General features: G+C 38.4%; 2 protein-coding genes across 2 annotated transcripts in view; one reads left to right on the top strand and one right to left on the bottom strand.

The window, feature by feature from the left end:
• LOC693101 (tetraspanin D107) overlaps window positions 1-11836 on the bottom strand; it is a gene marked incomplete in the record, with an annotated part of 52871 nt that extends 41035 nt beyond the window's left edge. The window contains 2 exon segments of the mRNA NM_001046854.1: window positions 10837-10856; window positions 11809-11836.
• Window positions 362-13508, top strand: LOC101743758 (CD63 antigen). The gene is made up of 5 exons (XM_004921572.5): window positions 362-728; window positions 807-995; window positions 8155-8328; window positions 9780-10010; window positions 10588-13508. Exons 1-5 carry the CDS (start codon window positions 666-668, stop codon window positions 10654-10656), a joined length of 726 nt encoding a protein of 241 aa, XP_004921629.1. The 5' UTR covers window positions 362-665; the 3' UTR covers window positions 10657-13508.
• The last annotated feature ends 5484 nt before the right edge of the window (window positions 13509-18992 follow it).

Raw genomic sequence — 18992 nt, 5'->3', positions numbered from 1 at the left:
TTTTATTCATCGAACTGCAATCTAACTATGTCAATTCACAAACAGGAACTAATAGTGTAAATTTGTTTTTTTTTAATTGCCCTTGTAGGCAGACCAACATACGATAAACCTGATGGCGATGGGTTTCCGTCGCCCATGGACTTGAGCAATGCCAGGGACAGAGCCAAGCCGCTGCTTATCAAATTGTTGAAATTCTATAAAGCTATTTACGTACGTGCACATTAAAAATGTTATTTTATAAAACATTAAACTAGTTTCCTTATCGCGAAGACAAGGAAAAGTTACATTAAAAATATTAAAAAAAAAATACTGCAGTTTTGCATGCGCGCTTAAAATTAGCATCGTTAAACGTTACCGATGCCTTTATCAGTATTTGTGTGTTAGTTACATGTACCATCTGATAAAACTAGTCATGTTCGACTAAACATCGACCAAGGTACTGCAGTCTGCAGTCAAGTATTTTGTAATACATAAATTTGTTGATACCTCTACGTCGTGTGTAGGTACTTCAAGTGCTCGGAGCGAGATAAATCCGCTTGTTTTGCTTATCAAGATTAATGTACCTACCTATTCTGATAAAAATATCCGAACCACGTCAAAACGTCTGTCGTAGTGTCACGCGCGCGTCGATGCTCCATTCTAAATTAAATTAAATTAAATTCAATATGTTGTCGAAAATATTCACTACGGTGAAATACACATTGGTGACAGTGAATTTTTTGTTCTTGGTAAGTTAATAATAGTGCGTGTAATACTTGAAAGTGTTTCGTAATAATGTCACAAGAGTTTCATGTGATCGTTTTCAGATAACCGGAATTATAATATTGGCTGTCGGAGGCTCGGTGCAAGCTGCCTATAATAATTACCATGAGTTTCTATCGGAGAGGTTTTTCTCTCTTCCCGCCTTTTGTATAGCGACGGGAATTATTATATTCCTCATATCCTTCTCCGGTTTCTATGGAGCCTTCATGGAGAACTACTTAATGAACATGGCGGTAAGTGAACAAAATGTACTCTATAAATATTTAGGTCGTCTTCTTTCAAACGGATTTAAATGATGAAGCGCTAGGAAATATTTAATGTGGCACCAAAGTTTTTCTGCAGCAATCAAAATTTTATAAATAGAACAGAAGCATACACTTTGTATATTGATTTAAATCATACAAATAATATCTCAGCTAAATATTAAATTAAATAGAAAAAATCTAGTAGAATCTTAACCAAATTCTAATTGGATAAACACCGCATTCTTTTTTAAATAAACTTTCCGTAAATTAACAAACAAAGATAACATAAAAATTACAATAGCCTAATCGTTTTTCTAAAATAGAGGCTACGACACACTATTGTTAAATTCCTTTCGCGTCACATATTTTAATGATCAAAACGTTTTAGTCATATCTCAGTTTACAACTAGTAGCAAGCTGTTTCTGTACAGAATCACGTAAGCGATTAGCAACCTTATGTCGAAGGGCACGGTAGTTATTTCAGCAGATTTGTTTTCGTTGGTTCTGTAATTAGAATTGTAGTACCTATATACATAAATTATTTGTAACTGAGACGAGAAACGCCCTAAATACTTGGGCTTGACGACTTCTCAGTTCAGATTTTACGTGCATCTTTAAATTAGAATCGGGGCCAAATACTTATAATATTATAAAGAGGAAAGATTTGTTTGTTTGTTTGTTTCGAATAGGCTCCGAAACTACTAGACCGATTTGAAAAATTCTTTTTCCATTAGAAGCCGACATTGTCCCTGATGAACTATATAGGCTACTTTTTTTTTTTTTTTTTTTTTATATTTTTGGTTTCATGTGTGTTTTAATATTTCCGAAGCGAAGCGAGGGCGGGTCGCTAGTTATCCAATAATCAGATAAGAATTATTACAACATAAACAAATAAAGTGCAGTTGTTAAGGCAAAACAGTTAAATTTATCTCACCGAGTTTATCGCAGAATCTTCTCAGTGAGTCGCGATTTCGATCCGCTGGTAGATTTTAGCGAAGCATTGCTAGGGCCAGTGTTAACAATTCTTTCGGGTTGAGCCCGTGAGCTTACCTAGCGATCCACGCGTATTCGGAATAGCCTCTTAAGGTACCAACGATTAGTTCTGGTAGTAGGACCTCATGTGAGTCCGCATGGGTAGGTACCACCACCGCGCCTATTTCTGCCGTGAAGCAGTAATGCGTTACGGCTTGAAGGATGTGGCAGCCGTAGTAACTATCCCACCTTACAACTTATATCTCAACGTGGGTGGCGCATTTACGTTGTAAATGTCTATGGGCTCCAGTAACCACTTAACACCAGGTGGGCTGTGAGCTCGTCCACCCAACTAAGCAATAAAAAAAAAAGTTTGTGAAAAAAACTATAATTTATAAAAAAGATAACATAATCCGATGATTTAAGAATCTCTTGCCTCTGAAAGTATGCGAGCATATTCACTATTTATCAGTAGGTTCTTCACGATCCGTGTACATATCTGAGCCAAGATGTCCGACCCAAAATGTCGATTAATTTTAAATCAAATATAATTGACACCCGACTAATTATGAATCGATTAGCGTTACGTTATGAATCATTCTTTATTCATCTGTTAAATATGATGATTGTTTATGAGGTCATAGGAAATATTATTATATGGACATACTCAGAGCTACGATACCTTAAAATTTTTCACTAGCCGAATTGGGCAAACAAGCTAAAGGGAGTCATTATATTCATCATCGTAATTACAACACCTAAAGCAGTTTTGAGTAACTTTTATAGTAGACTTTAGGCGGGAAGTCAAGTCATGTGAATTGTTTCATTTTGTTTATTCAGTGTTCCAGACTTTAGGCGGGAAGTCAAGTTATGTGAATTGTTTCATTTTGTTAATTCAGTGTTCCTTCAAGTTCAAACATGTAATAATGGTGATTGATGATGGCAAAATTGACAAAAGTTGTGGCTGACACTATTTTATTTCGTCTCATTTGAACTATCTAGTTTCATTTAATTTCAACCTAATAAATTACAATTTCATTAATATATTAACTTCATTTTATTTCGTTTAATTTTCATGTTCTTATCTTATTTTTTAAAAAAGATTGAAGATTTTTATAAAGGCAATAATGGCATCGCAAAAAGCCAGTTGCCACATTCAAAAGAGAAAAAATGAAGAAAAAAGTAGAAGGCACAAACAAATTTTATACAACTCGAAAATAAACTTATTCTTCGAAACTCTGGCCCTCCTCATCTATTGAAGTTACACCAATTATCATGAGTGATAAGGGAAGCAAATACAAGGATTAAGATATTAATGATGTAATTTAACGTAATGCATTATATATATATTACGTTGTTATTTTAAAACGAGGCCATTGTAGAATTGAAGCCTTTACAAATTTTTTTTATACAATTTTTACTATTTATACAATTTTTACTATAATACAATTTTTAAAAACAATTGGTATTTTTGTAAAACGATCTGATTTTCGAAATAGCAGGACTTCTATTATATATAGCCGAATTCGACACTTTTGCGTCTGCATTTCGAAGAACAGCAAACAACAGCTTTTTCAATCCAGAGAGCTGCAAAGATCCGTATAAAAATATGAAAAAAGATACGAAAAATATGTAATACGTTAACATCCTAAAGTAATTTTTTTAGAGAGGGAGAGAGAGAATATGCTAACACCAAAACATAACTAACATTAAAAAATAAGTTTTTTTCTAGGTATTTTAATTACTGTACTATATGTGAAAATATGCATGTTCCCCAAAGGCTCTTGAACTCTACATATTTCACATTATTTTATACAGAATTTAGGCATATTGATTAAAATTTAAATATGTTGATATTGTGTATCAACTACGCCTTTCGGCGAACCTTGAGGGAGGGAAATCTGCATCCAGCAGTAGACGCTTATGGGCTGATGATGATGTCGATGATGATATAAATCACTCCATTCTGAAATCAATGTATTTTTATTACTTGCAACATTGATATCCGGGTAATGCTTTTCATTTTTTGGCGGGAAGAGTGTTTTTGTGTTGTATTAAATATTATTTTATTTAGTCAATTGAGTGCGTTTACAGCTTGCGTTTCTTCCCTTTAAGTCAATCATATTCATATCTAGCTGCCCTGCCTATTTTTACCGTGAAGCAGTAATGCGTTTCGGTTTGAAGGGTGGGGCAGCCGTTGTAACTATACTTGAGACCTTAGAACTTATATCTCAAGGTGAGTGGCGCATGTACGTTGTAGATGTCTATGGGCTCCAGTAACCACTTAACATCAGGGGGGCTGTGAGCTCGTCCACTCATCTAAGCAATAAAAAAAAGCTTTCCTCCACGGCTCTATAATTTGCTAATTAAGGAATGCCTATTACAATTTGCGTATTAACAATAGCTCCGACAGACATTATCTTTGAATACATGACATATTATTATTAATCAGTTAATTGATCGCTCGCGGATCGTGAATCCTGATAAAACGATACAAGACTTGTAAATAAATAAACGTGTTTTATATTTATGTCGATAATACATGAAATATGACATATTTTGTCTATTTTATCGAAATAGACGCACAGTTATAATATCGATAATTAAAGTGATGTTTTCTTTGAACGATTTTGTTGGCGTACTGTAGACTCGCACGGATTAGTACACAACCTTCCTACCTAATTTTGCCTCCTAGTATATCTTCATGCGGATTTGAAGGCTGGGCAGTTGTTTTGTGTTGACAATTGTGACGTCAACATCATCACGTATCATTTATAACCGAACACAGTGAGTTCGCATGCCCTTCTAGAGTAGCTAGTAGTGCTTCCCAATCTTTTTTTCATTTTAAGTAAATTATCATTTAGTTATAAGGTTCATTTTAAACTATATGTTTTAGATATACTCGTAAAACATTTTAATAATGTACATATAAGTAAACGGTTTGAACTTTTTTTTAGATTTTTTTTTTATTGTTTACATGTTTGTACGATCTCACAGTCCACCTGGTGCTAAGTGGTTACTGGAGCCCATAGACATAAATGCGCCACCCAGCTTGAGATACAAGATCTAAGGTCTCATTATAGTTACAACGGCTGCCCCACCCTTCAAACCGAAACGCATTACTGCTTCACGGCAGAAATAGGCAGGGTGGTGGTACCTACCCGTGCGGACTCACAAGAGGTCCTACCACCAGTGGTGGTACTTCTCAGTATTTCCATAATTACCAAAGTAATTTTCATGTACCCTAACATGAAACCTTGCGCATCTCTAGGGTGCATACCAAAGGTTGAGAATTGCTGTCCTAGAGCAGTGTCGTTAGTGCGAGTTTTTTAACGTTCTCGATAGCGTAAAAGTTAATTCAAAAATGTATGTAGTTGGAACATATGTAGGGCCCGCGATCTGCTCTCAACACCTGCAGATCGTTGAGTTTCACATACCCCGCGCGCCCCTAGGCGCGGGGACCTCGTAGGAGGTTCGGCCTCCGGTCCGAAAAAAAAAAAAAAAAGCGCCCCTAGCGGCAAACGTAGGCAACGTTCCAACCCCATACAGATTTGAGTTAACTTTTACGCTGGTCGTGGCCCGGGGGGGGAGTTTTGCTGAGTCTGCCCGTCTTGCTACCGCTGGGGTGGCGCATGTCGTCGGCAAAATCAGGAGATTGGGCCTCGACGTGGCGCTCAGTAAATCCGAGGCCATGTGGTTCCACAGGCCCCGGAGAGTGCCACCTGTCGATGCCCATATCGTGGTTGGAGGCGTCCGTATCGGGGTCGGGGTGCAGTTGAAGTACCTCGGCCTCATTCTGGACAGTCGTTGGACCTTCCGTGCTCACTTTCAAAATCTGGTCCCTCGTCTGTTGGGGGTGGCCGGCGCGTTAAGCCGGCTTCTTCCCAACGTTGGGGGGCCTGACCAGGTGACGCGCCGTCTCTATACAGGGGTGGTGCGGTCAATGGCCCTATACGGGGCGCCCGTGTGGGGCCAGTCCCTGGCCGTGGGGGTAGCAAAGTTGCTGCAACGGCCGCAACGCACCATCGCGGTCAGGGTCATCCGCGGCTATCGCACCATCTCCTTCGAGGCGGCGTGTGTACTGGCTGGGACGCCGCCTTGGGTTCTGGAAGCGGAGGCGCTCGCCGCTGACTATCAGTGGCGGGCTGACTTTCGTGCCCGGGGCGTGGCGCGCCCCAGCCTCAGTGTGGTCAGAGCGCGGAGGGCCCAATCTCGGCGGTCCGTGCTGGAATCATGGTCCAGGCGGCTGGCCGATCCTTCGGCTGGTCGTAGGACCGTCGAGGCGATTCGCCCGGTTCTTGTGAATTGGGTGAATCGTGACAGAGGACGCCTCACTTTCCGGCTCACGCAGGTGCTCACTGGGCATGGTTGCTTCGGTGAGTTCCTGCACCGGATCGGAGCCGAGCTGACGGCAGAGTGCCACCATTGTGGTTGCGACTTGGACACGGCGGAGCACACGCTCGTCGCCTGCCCCGCATGGGAGGGGTGGCGCCGTGTCCTTGTCGCAAAAATAGGAAACGACTTGTCGTTGCCGAGTGTTGTGGCATCAATGCTCGGTGACGACGAGTCGTGGAAGGCGATGCTCGACTTCTGCGAGTGCACCATCTCGCAGAAGGAGGCGGCGGGGCGCGTGCGAGACGCGCAGGCCCGCCGCCGTCGAGCGGGGGCCAGGGAGGCGGATCTTGCCCAAGCCCTGGCCCTCTAAGTGTTTCGGGTCTCTCTCACATGTCGGCCTGGGGACCGGCGAAGGGGACCTAAGAAGACGACGTGCAAGCTGCTCTGCACGCGTTTTATGCAAGAGCGTCCGGGTGATGGAAGGCCGGCTATCCTCAACCCACGCTGGTTCTGACCCAGCGGGGTATTCCGAGGGTAGACCATTCTAACCGGCGCCATCTAGGCGGGCTTCGGATAGCCTGCCGACCGAGAGGACTGGTGGTCGTGGCGCCGACGACCGCCAGTCCGGCGTCCCGAGGGGGAGGGTGATGGGAGAGATGTGCTCCGCACTAAACGCTTCACTTTCCCCCCTTTGCCTTTTCATGAGTTCTGTCTCATGCGAGGTTTGGATGCTGGTTGTTGAGCGACAGGAGGTTTTAGTCGGTTCAACTCCGACATGCCCCGCCCTCCATCCCCAGTGGAGGGCGGAAGTCCGGTGATTTCCTCCTGACAAAAAAAAAAAAAAAAAAACTTTTACGCTATCGAGACCGTTAAAAAAAACTCGCACGAAGCACACATTATAAAACAGGTCATCGGCGAACTTAATAGGATTGAATACTTAAGTGTAATGAAGAGATAATTAGAGAAAATCGACATAAAGTTCTGATTTACAAATCTTGCTTAAAACATTTAATTTTAAGATGTTTTGAGAACTTGTATCATACATATGACATGTGAAATTATTATTCAAACTGCGTTCGTGCAAATACCATTGTAATTTTGACCATATTTAAATACAAGCGAACCCTCCGGCTCCGCTCGGGTCTTTAACAAAAATTTAAACGATATTTGAAGTTGTTTTATTTTTTAAAATAAAATAACACTTATTGCGGCATAACTATAATAGTTAGACATAGGTTGTCGCGACACTTTTTGTAAATAATAATGTGTTCTACAAAGTCGTAGTACATTATTTTATTCTATCATCAATAGTTTTCGCAGGGCACGCGATGTAAAGAATATTTTAGGTAATTTTTTTACACCTTGGGTTACATTATTGGAGTTTAGTAAGGATCCCTAATTTTTCAAAAAAGATTATAGCCTAACTATGTCACTCGGGAATAGTGTAGCTTCCAAACAGTGAAAGAATTTTTCAAATCGGTTCAGTAGTTTCGGAGCCTATTCAATACAAACAAACAAACAAATCTTTCCTCTTTGTAATATTAGTATACTAGCGACCCGCCCTCGCTTCGCTTTGGAAACTGTAATTTATTATTGATTTCTCCACTATTTAATGGATGTTATTATACATATAAACCTTCTCTTCAATCACTCCATCTATTAAAAAAAACCGCATCAAAATCCGTTGCGTAGTTTTAAAGATTAGAGCATACATAAGGATATAGGGACAGAGAAAGCGACTTTATTTTATACTGTAGTGATTAGTATAGAAAAACAGTCACTACAAATAGCAATTCTCTTTTCTTTATCATTAAAAAAAATATCATTTTCTGTATTCCAGTTTGCGGGTGCCATGATCTTGATGTTCGTTTTTCAACTATCGGCCTGCATAGCTGGTTATGCATTGAAGAGCAACACGGTAGCTTTAGTTCAAAAGCAGCTGTTATCCACCATGGAACTGTACGGACCTGCCTCATTAGAGATCACCAAGCTCTGGGATGAAGTTCAAGGAGACGTGGGTACAATTATTTTCTTGATAACTCCTTTTTTTTTCTTACCTAGCTGAGAGCCTTGAGAGGCTATTTCAGCGTAACCTTAAATAGTAGGTGAGCTCACGGAGCTCAAAACTGACGACGTTGCTAACACGAACCCTAGCAAGAGCCGTGCTTCGCAGAATCTACCACCGGATCGGAAACGCGACCCACTGAGAAGATCCGGCGAGAAACTCAGTGGGCTGTGTCTGAGGGTTAATTTACTTGTCGAGCCCTTCGTCACAAGCGACACGGGTTCGACGAGAACGATGACCGGTGATATCTTTTGGAAACGCTTCATGACGCACATAGACGTTTGACTACCATTTCCGAAGGTCAAGTTGTTGTCTTAGTAATTTCTGGTACAAAAATATTAAAATAGCCATGAAAATATTTGCATTTTTGAAGTGCACGCAAATGTATCACGATGCACTGGTTTCACATTACCGATGCTCATGCAGATTTGCTTTACAATGCGGATTCATGAAATTTGAATTGAACTTCTCGAATGACAAGCATTTATGCTTAGCCGAGATTAAATTAATACGAAAGCAACAGTGGAACATTTTTTTTATTAATTTATTCATTGAACAAAATAAATACGTAATGCCGAAAATATTTTCAGTGGTAAACAGAACATGGCTGTGTGCCTAGTATGAGTGTCTTGATGTCCATGGGCCACTGATAACTGACTATCAGGTCTGCCGTGCGGTAGTTAGATCGATGGTAATGAAAAAATATATATTGTGCATATTAGGGTAGTTTTTGGAACGAAGTTCCTTACGGCAGGCTTGGAGGGGATGGGGATTTTGCTGCGCGACCGAACTGAAAAAAATTTGATAGTAAAACCGTAAGAAAAAATCCGTGGAAAAAAGTGCGTGGAATAAAACCGTTAAATGAGACGAGCGCAGGCGCGACAGTCGCATACACAAGCGAGTAGTGTATAATACCTTTCTCTTTCTCCTTCTTTTTGTAATTATTTCTATTTCTATGTAATTTTATGTTGTCAAACAAAAATAAAGAGACATATTTTGTTATTTTAATTGATAATTTGAGTTAAGTTTTTTTTTTATTTTACGTAATTTATTATTTCCTAAAATACTGAATTTCCTAAATACTTTCCTGTACTTGAATAAAAACTAATCAGCAAAATTTAAGAGAAAAATCAAGAAAACTTATATAAAATTGATCACGATTCTTTTTTTGCAAATTATATCGATTCTACATTAGCCGAAGGAACTTCGTTCCTACCTGGTGTCCCATGACACCAGGTAGTTTATTTTTCATCAATCGTCACATAAAAATTATCTGTGAAGTATACAATGACCTGATCGAATTTAAACGAGGAAATATTAAGCTGTTTATGCAATTGAATTATTTTTTATTCCACTAATATTTTATGTAATGTTAAAAATGTGGTATTTCTAATTTCCAGTTCGAATGCTGTGGTGTAGTTAACTCTAGTGACTGGCTTGCGCCCCTCGGGACGCTGGAATCCAGAGGGCTCCCCGTAAGTTGCTGCAGCCACATTTACGGCACCATCCAGCTGTTCAACTGTACGACCGTCGAGGCCTACCCGACTGGTTGTGCCGAAGCGTTCGGTAACTGGGTACAGTCGCACGCGGCGGCAATAGGCGCGGCTGGCATATTCTTAGTTTTAATGCAGGTTTGACTGTTTTTTTATATATTTTTATTGCTTAGATGGGTGGACGAGCTCACACCTGGTGTTAAGTGGTTACTGGAGGCCATAGATATCTACAACGTAAATGCGCCACCCACCTTGAAATATAAGTTCTAAGGTCTTAGGTTTCGTTACAACAGCTGCCCCACCTTTCAAACCAAAACGCATTACTGCTTCACGGCAGAAATAGGCAGGGTGGTGGTACCTACCCGTGCGGACTCACAAGAGGTCCTACCACCAGTAATTACGCAAATTATAATTTTGCGCGTTTGATTTTTATTACACGGTGTTATTCCTTCACCGTGGAAGTCAATCGTGATCATTTGGTGCGTATTTCATTAGAAAAATTGGTACCCGTCTGCCGTATTCGAACACCGTTGCATCGCTCGATACGGACGCACCGGACGTCTTATCCTTTAAGCCACGACGACCTCGTAATTGTTGATTAAACAAAATCATAAATCAAGCTAATCTTACAAGCCACGATTCAATTTTGTACAGAGAATCCAATATAATTAATACGCGCTAAATAAATGAATTGTATTTAAATTTTCTATTTCAGGCTCTCGCCGTGGCTGGGGCGGTGTGGATGGCGAAGATATCTAGGGAAGAACGAGGAGCGTATCCTTGAGCGATATTCTCGTAAACTATATTTAGTTGTAAATTTCAGTATGTTAATTATTTATGTTTGAGTTTCATGAATACAACGCATGAGGTTTCGTATTAATAGTGTTATTTCGTTAAACGAAGTTGAAAAGTGTCCTTATCGGTAGCTGCTGTGCTTCTGGTTTAGCTGATGTCCATGAGCAACGTTAGCGAATTATAACAACATTACAATTTACTGGTGGTAGGACCTCTTGTGAGTACGCGCGGATGGGTACCACCGCCCTGCCTATTTCTGCCGTGAAGCAGTAATGCGTTTCGGTTTGAAGGGTGGGGCTGCCGTTGTAACTATACTTGCGATCTTAGAACTTATATCTCATAGGTGGGTGGCGCATTTACGTTGTGGATGTCTATGGGCTCCAGTAACCACTTAACACCAGGTGGGCTGTGAGCTCGTCCACTCATTTTAGCAATAAAATAAATAAAAAAAACAGGTAATAAAAACAGTAACAAAAGGTAATAAAAACATTATTTTTTTTTACTTTGAATCAAATGTTTTTTTTTTACAAAATCATACAAAGTTGCAATGATTTTTTTGTCGTAATAATAATTTAACCGTACGTGTACTTAAAAACTGTTTCTTTAACTTGTAACCATGAAATTATATTTTGATATGAATTATAATTATTTGTTCGACTGTTTGAAAAAACGTGTGTAGTTCGTTTTTGTAATTAAGACATTATATAACGTGTGAACATCGAGGGCTGGAAGAGTATTTGGTTTAAGCTACATTTCTTATTAGGTACGCGACATTTATCATTATGCTCTATTGCAGCTGTCGGGGAACCGGGATAAATTACCCCATTAGGGGTAAAATGAAATTTTGGGGGGTTAAAATGAAACTTTTGTGAGTAAAAAGTATATATGAAGTGAAACTTCTTTAGAATCGTAAAATTTTTAGTTATTGTTTTCTTTTCAAAATTATCATGGCGGCTATAATATGAAAGATGCTAAAAAGAAGCGATTTCGTTTTTTTTTTGTTCTTCGCCATGGGGTAATATCAACTTACACAAAAATATTTTGGGGTAATCATTAAAAAAGTTCCCCGATCGCTGCTCTATTGATATAGCCGAAGTTTTTATCTTATGATATTTTTTCCAAATTTTAAACTTCAGATGGCTCTCCTGTAAATTTGCAAAAATTTCGCTTAAGCCAAATAGCCTTTTTTACCCTTCGATAGTAAATTTAATGTATAAAATCCTATAAGATATACATAGCTTACAAAATGGCCAGAGTTGAATCGAAATAATAAAATTATTGTATTGTCATCGGTCCTTGATACGTGTGAATGTTTTAAAATTTTGATGTTTGGTGAAAATTAAACATGGGAATTTTTTTATACATCGATGGATACAGGTCTAGCCAACAAAAAACGTGTTAAACATTAATTATAACATCTATAGTTGTGTTCAAATCAGATATTAAAGAAATTTGGTGAAAGTTGAGTTTGTAAAATTAGTTTTTTTTTATTCTTTTTTTTTTAAGATCGAAAATCGCAAAAAAGTACAGCTTCTTAAGTGAGAAGGGGAACTTCTTACATGCGTACGTAGTACATACGCAATTTTATATTAATTTAATCAGGTCGTTTGATCGATTTAGTCTTGTCTTTCCACTCCAGGTTCAATTCTTCAGTTCTTGGTCCCTTTTAGATAAATATGTTTGATTTGGTCGTTCTGGATGTTATTATCTCGTGTGTGTTTCTGGTGCTCATAATACAGAAGGACATGTTTATAGAGAAAAGTTATTTGTTTAGTAATCACAGCAGAAACACTTCTGATTTTAGTATCTTCCAATTTCCCCACTATGCAATGTTTGCGAAGATGTCCGTCTGACTCCTTCGCGCCTTTAGTCAAATTAGCCTTCATCTGTCAGTGTGGGCGGCGGGATCTCTTAACACCACGAGCCGAGAGCTCGTGTGCAATAAATAAGAAGAGTCATTGACAATTAAGATACTACTGATTATTCTAATTATTGGAAACGCGTTGTAGGAGTATTCTCGAATAATGTATGACCCCATATAACGCGTTATGTTCAAATATATATACAATATAACCAATGTTTTCTAAATTCAAAGAGTAGGGACCAAATAAAATAATATAAATTAATTTCATAACAACACAATTGACACAATGTGCACAGGTATGCGAAATCAATTATACGAGGGTATGAAATCGCGCAATATGAAAACGCGTTATAAGAATACTGTATTGTAAAGGGGATTATAGTACCTCCATTAATTTTATTTTATATCAATATTTTATTCTTATCGATTTATTGTAAAAGATGAATACAAATAGTTATACTGGTGGTATAGTTATAGTTTTTACTGGTTATTGTTTTTACTGGTAGGACCTCTTGTGAGTCCGCGCGGGTAGGTACCACTACCCTGCCTATTTCTGAAGTGAAGCAGCAATGCGTTTCGGTTTGAAGGGTGGGGCACCCGTTGTAACTATTCTTGAGACCTTAGAACTTATATTTCAAGGTGGGTGGCGCATTTACGTCGTAGATGTCTATGGGCTCCAGTAACCACTTAACACCAGGTGGGCTGTGAGATTATCCACCAATATAAGCAATAAAAAAAAAGTTAAAAAAAAGTTACCAGTACCGTCATCGCTAACTTGTCGTACCCCTATCGGTGAACTTCATACAAATAAAGTGCAAATTTCCTCATCAGCTTAGAATATTGAGTGGCTTGATGTCAGTTTGGGCTAGGCGTAATGATTGTTGTAACTAATATGTATATTTAATTTCGTTGATAAGTTATTGAGTATATATTTATGTGAATAATACAATGAAGAATATAATTTGTCTACGTTAAAATGATGTGTTTTTTTTTAAATTAAACCTATTTTATTTTTTGCAGTACACAGAACAAAATTTTTTTTTTGCATTTGTTTTATTCGTCTTATCCTTAACGATGACTACTACTACTACTGCGCTGGCGCTATGACTCCGAAGTGGGTCTTGGTCTCCGACAATAAGCTTTGCCGTTCATCCCAGCGCTGCGCAACACCTTGCTAGTCCGACACTTGGAGCTCACGTAAATTTCCTTCCACAGCGTCAGACCAGCGGTACTTGGGCCTCTCTACGGGGCGGCGTCCTTCCGATACACCCACGTACACCTGTTTCACAGCCCGATCCTGCTCCATACGCACTATATGCCCGAGCCATCCGAGCCTCCGTACCTTCATCTCCCCTTCAATGGTATTTAAAAACTGCTGTCTCAGCCTTTTAGCAAACACGACTGCTTCTCAGCAGAAATAGGCAGGAATCTGCGAGCGACCCGACAATATCCTTATCACTAGTTAAAGTTAGTGATCACAGTGCGTTACTCAGAGAGCTCTGCTGAACTTACTCCAATGAGTTCCTCGTCACATCCAAACTATTTTATTGAATTAAATTAATTATAACTATCACTCCAGAATGCTTTTACTGCTTGAGAAGCACCCGCAATAGACTCGAGATTTGCTTGCTATTTTCTTGTAAAGTAATGTAAAAGTAATTTATGCTCTACTGGTACTGGCCCGCACGGATAGGTACCCTGACCGTTTTTGCTGCGAAGCAGTCACTCATTCTAGTTTGAAGAATGAGACAGCCGTCATATAATACAATTGAGGTTTCGACCTCATATCTCAAAGTGTATAGCGACATTAATACTCTCCTGGACGGTAGCATATCCGTCTGTCCAATTTTTAGATTTAAATTTCCAGAATACTCAATAGCTTCATGGCCTAACAGAAGTCGTCTTGGCCTAAAGAATAAGACGTTCGGTGCATTCGTATGTAGCGATGCAACGGTGTTCGAATCCCGCAGGTGAGTACCAATTTTTCTAATGAAATACATACTTAACAAATGTTCACGATTGACTTCCATGGTAAAGGAATAACATCGTGTAATAAAAATCAAACCCGCAAATTTATAATTTGCGTAATTACTGGCGGTAGGACCTCTTGTGAGTCTGCACGGGTAGGTACCACCACCCTGCCTATTTCTGCCGTGAAGCAGTAATGCGTTTCGGCTCGAAGGGTGGAGCAGCCGTTGTAACTATACCTGAGACCTTATAATTTATATCTCAAGGTGGGTGGTGTATTTACGTTGTAGATGTCTATGGTCTCTAGTAACCACTTAACACCAGTTGGACTGTGAGATCGTCCAACAATCGACGATCGTTCGACCTCTACCAATTCCTCTTAGCAAATAATAGTGAACAAAGTTCCTTATCGGTTGTAAGAAATATTATTAATATTGTTTATTCAATAAATCAATAAAATCTTAATAGTAAATGTCAAAATTATAAATAAACATGAAATATACATCTTTTTCTCGTCATTCATTGGTCATCGTATTTGTGACAAAGCAAATTATCGTTTGTCCTATTAAATATTATTATAACAAATGGTACTTTTGTTTACATTAAGTTTACTAATGAGTTCATGAGGCAAGTGCTAATTTTGGATTCGTTAGTTTTCGTAAATTTATGTTATATTTCGAATATAATACATAGTTTTTCTTACTTTTGCCTAATATTCCGACTGGGGTGATGATATTATAAGCGTCTTTTGTTTTGTTGTAAAACTATTAATCGAAATTGAAGATAGTTTTTATTCATTTATTTACTTCTATAAATCGAAATTGAAGATAGTTTTATTTCTTTATTTACTTGCGTCTTTTAAAAAACACTGATCACATTTCACATTACAAACAAATGGCTCACATTTGTCGACGCAATGTGTACGTAAGCAAGATTTTACATTAGAAGCCATTCCGAAGCCGAAACAAGAATAAAATTCTACATTAAAGTGAACAGAACACTAATTCTTTTTTCTTATTTTTTATGTCTGTGTTTTTTAACCGACTTCAAAAAAGGAGGACATTCTAATTCGACTGTATGTTTTTTTTATGTTTGTTACCTCATAACTTTTGCCTGGGTGAATCGATTTTGATGATTCTTTTTTTATTAGAAAGCTGACGCTTCCCGTGTGATCTCATTTCAATTTAGTCCAGTCTTGATAATGGCATCTATGAGAAAGCCATATAAGTCTTAAAAAGTACGTGCGCGACAAATAGACGAATAATTCAATATCACGCCAACTGATTTCGATGATTATTGATTATAATTTTTTTTGGAATATATTTTTTTTGTATTTGAAGTCGGTTTTTGTTAAAGCATGTCTATTTACAATTATTTCATCATGGCCAGCCCACAGCCATCCACTGTTTCTTATCCGTTTGTTGCTGGATATCCTTCATAACTCATCGCTCAACCTGGTCTAGACGTACCCTTTAGAAACGAGATTATTCGACGGAGAACTGAAGTCATCGACATGACTTAATGAGTCAGTGAGCTGTAGTGGCACTGGGCTGGATGTAGACGCCATATAACGGACGGTTGTTGGAGCAAACAGATCTTTAGTGGAGACCGCATTTTTATTTATTTCAAATCAACCTTATGAATCATATTGGGGGTAATTAGCAGAAAGGTGCTTAGTTTTGGGGATGGGCCTGCTGCATGCAAGAGTGAGCAAGTACACGGCAGATTTAGTCTCTGACGGGGCGTGATGTAGACCGATTAGCCTCCGTGGTCTGGTTACGTTTCAATAACACCTTTTGGGGAAACTGAAATACTGTTTTTGCAATTATGAACTTAGCTTTCATTATATTGTATTTAATTGATTCCTAATGAAGTGGAACTACAATGCATACATTTAGTTGCATTTGTTTAATTTTTAAATTTATTAATAACACTAATTATACCAACACTTACTGGTACCTATTTCTACCATAGCGGGTAGATAACGGTATGCGACAAGTATTACTCAAAATAAAAAAAAAACAAAACAAAAAAATAGTATAATAATTGTAGATTAATTGGTAAGAAAAGTCATGAAGTTGTAAAAGTGAATGTGTAAAAGCAATAAGTGAATAATGTGAATGTGAAGTAATAATGTGAATGTGTAAAAGCAATAAGATGATATGTGCATTTTCATTGCAAAAGTTCAAAATGGGTCATTTGATCCGTTATGGTATAGCGTTAAGCTTCTGTTAAATAATATTTACAAATTGAAAGTAAAAAAACTGGATGTTATTTTTTTATTGTCCTTGTAAGAAGACGAGAAGAATCCAAAAGGTAGACGTTAAAGGAACCAGATCTTCCGGTGTCTTACTTAATATGGGTGTTCCTCAGGGTTCCATATTGGGTCCCTTCCTATTTCTTGTATATATCAATGATTTACCTAAGTTTATTGAAACCCGTCACGAGGTCGTATTATTCGCTGATGATACATCATTATTGTTTAAAATTAAACGACATTTGGAAGATTATGACGATGTGAATGATGCTATCTCGCGCGTGGTACATTGGTTTAGTGTTAATAATCTGTTATTAAATAACAAAAAAACAAAATGTATAAAATTTACCACACCTAATGTTAGACAAGTTGACACTAATATTACTGTAAGTGGAGAGACACTGGAGCTTGTGGATTCGACAGTTTTTCTTGGTATAACAGTTGATTCCAAGCTGCAGTGGGGTCCTCACATATGCAAGTTAGCGAGTAGGCTTAGTTCTGCAGCGTTTGCGGTAAAAAAAATACGAATGTATATTAATGAAGATACGGCACGCCTGGTTTATTTTAGTTATTTTCATAGTGTTATGTCCTATGGCATTTTGCTATGGGGCAATGCTGCCGATGTCGAAACGATTTTCATCCTGCAGAAGAGGGCTATTCGTGCTATTTATAATATGCACCCGAGGGAATCCTTGAGGGACAAGTTTAAGGAAATCAAAATTCTAACTTTAGCGTCCCAATACATTTTTGAAAATTTATTGTACGTGCGTAAAACATTGAAGAATTCCCCAGAGTCTGCGATTTGCACAATGTGAACACTAGGAACAAACATAGGCTTGCGTTGCCGGCGGCTCGAATTAAGAAAATAAGCAACTCTTTTAGGGGGCTGGGTGTACAGCTTTTCAACAAGATCCCACTAAACGTTCAACTACTACCTGTTCATAGATTTAAGAAAACTGTTAAGGAACGTTTGTGCAACAAGGCGTATTATAAAGTTAAGGATTATTTACTAGATGGCACTACGTGGGAATGAGGCGCTCGCTCCTGGCCTTTTCATTTTTCATTATTATTATTATTTTTTTAATTGTATTTTTTTGACTTGTTTTTTCTTTTATTGTGAATATTTCTATTTATTTAAAAAAAAAGAAAATATTTGAGAAAAAACAAAAAAAAAAAGCCCGCTGAGTTTGTTTCGCCGGTTCTTCTCAGGACTGTGGCTTTTTTTTGGAACCGGTGGTAGAGTTAACATTGTTATTTGTATTTTGACATTCAACAAGTGTGTCATACTGACATCTAAGTTGAAATAAATGATTTTAAATTTGAATTTTGAATTTGAGCATACGGCCCACCTGATGGTGAGTGGTTACCGTCGCCCACGGACTTCAGCAATGCCAGGGGCAGAGCCAAGCAGCTGCCTACCTTACCTATGGGTTTTAATTACCGCTGTGGGCAGACGAAGCATACGGCCCTGAACATAAACGACTGGGGTCACCGCAGTTCATGAACATCAGTAATACAAGGGGCACGACCGAGCCGTTATTCACTGCTGTTATCTTTCCCTTGAAAATCGTTACAATTTAATGAGTTTATATTGTCCTATTCATTTTGTGATGGTCAGATATGTATCGACTGCAAAATACCGCATGTATCTTTTTTTGTCCGGCCATACTAGTCATTGTTTACTTCAGTAAACTGTAGAGCTGTCCCTCCTATACTTTGCGCAAAACTATCACAATTTCCGGCCTGATTAGCCGAATGACTTATGGGCAATGCAATGAAAATATAATCAACTAGCGGCCCGCCCCGGCTTCGCTTGGGAAGTAGCGCACAACACAATATAATAAATATAACCTATGTCACCCGGGGATAGCGTAGCTTTCCAACGGTGAAAGAATTTTTTAAATCGGTTCAGAAGTTTCGGAGCCTATTCAATACAAACAAACAAACAAATCTTTCCTCTTTATAATATTACTAGCGACCCGCCCTCGCTTCGCTTCGGAAACATTAAAACACACATGAAACAAAAAAAAAATAAAAAAAAATAAAAAAAAGTAGCCTATGTTCATCAGGGACAATGTCGGCTTCTAATGGAAAAAGAATTTTTCAAATCGGTCCAGTAGTTTCGGAGCCTATTCAATACAAACAAACAAACAAATCTTTCCTCTTTATAATATTAGTATAGATTAGTATAGATGACATTCGCGTTTTGCTGACTCAGTGCTTCTTTATTTATTGC

The sequence above is a fragment of the Bombyx mori genome, chromosome 10 (assembly GCF_030269925.1).
Source record: "Bombyx mori chromosome 10, ASM3026992v2".
NCBI classification, from domain to species: Eukaryota; Metazoa; Arthropoda; class Insecta; order Lepidoptera; family Bombycidae; genus Bombyx; species Bombyx mori.
The sequence above is the reverse complement of the archived record's forward strand: the minus strand, read 5'-3'. Positions and strand labels throughout refer to the sequence as shown.

Excerpts from the sequence above, each read along its gene's own strand:
- LOC101743758 (XM_004921572.5), top strand. The coding sequence starts at position 666 with ATGTTGTCGAAAATATTCACTACGGTGAAATACACATTGGTGACAGTG. Across the intron at positions 996-8,154 it reads ACTACTTAATGAACATGGCG|TTTGCGGGTGCCATGATCTT; the intron begins GTAAGTGAACAA and ends TCTGTATTCCAG. Across the intron at positions 10,011-10,587 it reads TATTCTTAGTTTTAATGCAG|GCTCTCGCCGTGGCTGGGGC; the intron begins GTTTGACTGTTT and ends TTTCTATTTCAG.